The following is a 2,739-nucleotide window of genomic DNA, read 5'->3' on the forward strand; positions in this document are numbered from 1 at the left end:
TAGTCCCGCGGGTCGCATTAAAATAGACCACACTTCCAAAGCAAAAGAACAATGAAGGGTTAAATGGGCTAACGACTCCTCAAGGAAACTATACATTGAGCAAGTAGGTGAAATATGCATCCCTCTGTGAATAAGAGCATCTGCCGTGAGAGTGCCCCCAAGCAACGCTGACCAGAAAAACAATCTTACATTGAGTGGAATTGGAACTTTCCATACGAGCTTCATGGGAAACTTTTGTACCTCATAAGCTTCGTCTCTGTTGCGTACCACCATATGCCTATAAAATGTTTTAACTGAAAATGCGCTGTCCTTGGTCCACCTCCACCTCCAACGCCAAGTATATGTTTGATCAGTAAGTGATATGCTAGATAGGAGGTTGGACAGGTTGGTGTACTGTTGTACCTCCCAATCATTGCATGCCCTCCGAATTTGCAAGTTCCAAGACACCCCATTCTGATCACTGCCCTAGCTAGGTCGCAAATCCGGGCATGTCTCATAATTGTAGCTTGGAAAACCATAGGGAATTGGTCACAAAGAGATTTGTCCCCTAACCAAGGATCTTGCCAGAACTGAATTGAGGTGCCATTATCAAGTTAGAGAGTAATGCCCTCCTTGAAGTTCGATAAAACGGCGGTAATGCCTTTCCATAAGCTAATATCGTGTGCTTAAACAACCTGTTTCGGCCACCGACCATCCTCGACAATTCCATACTTTGAGTCGATCACCTATCTCCATAATGCCTCCTCCTCGTGGCCATATCTCCATAACCAACGGCCTAAGAGAACCTTGTTCATAGTGACTAACTCTCTTATAGCTAAGCCACCTTTATCTTTCGGTATGCATAACATTTCCCAACCAACAAGGTGATACTTCCATTTTTCGCTTGTTGTACCCCATAAGAAGTCCCTTACTTTTTGCTCAATTCTTTTAGCGATGCTAACTGGAATGGTAAAGAGAGACATATAGTAGATAGGTAGGTTGCTTAGAACATTTTGGATAAGAATTAGTCAAGCACCTTTCGAGAGAAGTTTCCTTCTCCAACCACCTAACCGCCTTTCCACTATTTCAATCACCTGGTCCCAGACTTTCTTGTTCTTGTACGACGCTCCGAGTGGTAAACCCAAGTACCTACAAGGTAGCTTTTCAATCCCACATCCCATGACTTGTGCCAAAGAGATCAAGTTCACAACTGTGCCGACTTCATATATGGAGGTCTTAGACATATTGGCTTTAAGCCCTGAGCATGCCTCAAAGATAAGAAGCAAAGACTTTATTACCATGATCTACGAAATAAATGCATCCAGGAGAAAAAGTGTGTCATCAGCAAACTATAAGATTCCAACTTCAGGACCACTTGGAGAAACCCAAATCCATCACCTTGGACACCATCCTAGTTAAGGCTTCCATAACAATGTTGAATAGGAAAGGAGATATGGGGTCTCCTTGCCTCAGACCACGCTCACTTCTAAAGAAGTCCACAGGAGAACCATCAACCATAATAGAGAAAGATGCTGTGGAAATGCATGTGGTAATCCAAACTCTAAATTTCTCACCAAATCCCATCCTTTTGAGTAGGTAGTCCAAAAAGATCCAATTAATGTGGTCATATGCCTTTGTGATGTATACTTTACATAGCACTCCATTTTGCTTCGCCTTTACCCGGGTATCCAAACATTCGTTAGAGATAAGAGGACCATCTAAAATCTGCCGCCCTCTAACGTAAGCGCTTTGGTGGCAAGATATAATGGAAGGTAGCACGACGCACATCCTAGAAGCCAACACCTTTGTTATAACCTTATATATACCTCCCACCAAGCTAATAGGCCTGTAATCTTTAAGCAAAAGAGCCCCAATCTTTTTGGGTACAAGTGTAACAAAAGTGGAGTTGTTTCTATAATCCAGAGAAGCCCAATCGCGAAACTCACAAACCACTGCCATAAAATCAGATCTGAAGGTGTCCCAACACTTTCTGTACACTATCATTTGAAGACCATTAGGACCCGGGGAACGGTCAACACCTAACTCATTGATAGCCGCCAGAACTTCGATCTCATCAATAGGGAGTTCAAGCCCTATAGCCTGTTCCTCAGAAATCATGCCGTCCATATTGGTCTCATAATCAGGGTCCTTCGAGTATAGGCTCTCATAGTAGTCTACAATGTGCTCCTTAATCAGATTTGAATCACTGACTTCTTCATTGCCTATAATCAGTTTGTTAATGGTGTTCACCCAATTCTGCACATTTGTTGTTTTGTGGAAGAACTTTGTGTTATTCTCCCTTTCCTTGACGTAGCGAGATCTAGATTTTTGTCGCCAAGACACTTATTCCTTTCTCATAAGAACCACCAATTCAATTTAAAGAGCCACTCTATGAAATTATTTATCTGATGACAGAGCTTGTGCCTCCTCTTTCCTGTCCAATTCATCGATCTCCTGTAGTTTAGACTTTATAAGTAAGTCCACCCTCCCAAAAACTTCTTTGTTCCAAACTCCGAGTTTTTATTTTAACGCTTTGATTTTACACCACCACATGAAGCTAGGAGAGCCTTCATAAACAAATGACGACCGCCACTCATCTATCAACTCAACAAGGTTGGTATCATCGAACCACATCAACTCGAATTTGAAAGGAATAGGACCGCGAGATGTATGTGAGCAATCCAGAATGATGACTCGATGATCGGACATAAACTTCGGGTGGGCTACCTCCTTAGCATGACCGAAATGTTCATCCCACTC

General features: G+C 42.5%; 1 protein-coding gene across 1 annotated transcript; it reads right to left on the reverse strand.

Moving 5' to 3' along the window:
* Positions 1 to 1,007: 1,007 nt before the first annotated feature.
* Positions 1,008 to 2,106, reverse strand: LOC147508472 (uncharacterized). Its single transcript, XM_086597121.1, has 3 exons — positions 1,806 to 2,106; positions 1,378 to 1,511; positions 1,008 to 1,283 (listed from the first exon to the last, which is right to left on the reverse strand). Exons 1-3 carry the CDS (start codon positions 2,104 to 2,106, stop codon positions 1,008 to 1,010), a joined length of 711 nt encoding a protein of 236 aa, XP_086453247.1.
* Positions 2,107 to 2,739: the final 633 nt, after the last annotated feature.

This window comes from Coptis chinensis, chromosome 3 (genome assembly GCF_015680905.1).
Source record: "Coptis chinensis isolate HL-2020 chromosome 3, ASM1568090v1, whole genome shotgun sequence".
Classification (NCBI taxonomy): Eukaryota; Viridiplantae; Streptophyta; class Magnoliopsida; order Ranunculales; family Ranunculaceae; genus Coptis; species Coptis chinensis.

What these genes read in the sequence shown, in the direction of transcription:
- LOC147508472 (XM_086597121.1), bottom strand. Translation starts at nt 2,106, where the DNA reads ATGGACGGCATGATTTCTGAGGAACAGGCTATAGGGCTTGAACTCCCT. An exon ending in GCCTATTAGCTTGGTGGGAG is followed by an intron (nt 1,512 to 1,805) that starts GTATATATAAGG and finishes GCATTTCCACAG; the next exon opens with CATCTTTCTCTATTATGGTT. An exon ending in TAACTAGGATGGTGTCCAAG is followed by an intron (nt 1,284 to 1,377) that starts GTGATGGATTTG and finishes TTTATTTCGTAG; the next exon opens with ATCATGGTAATAAAGTCTTT.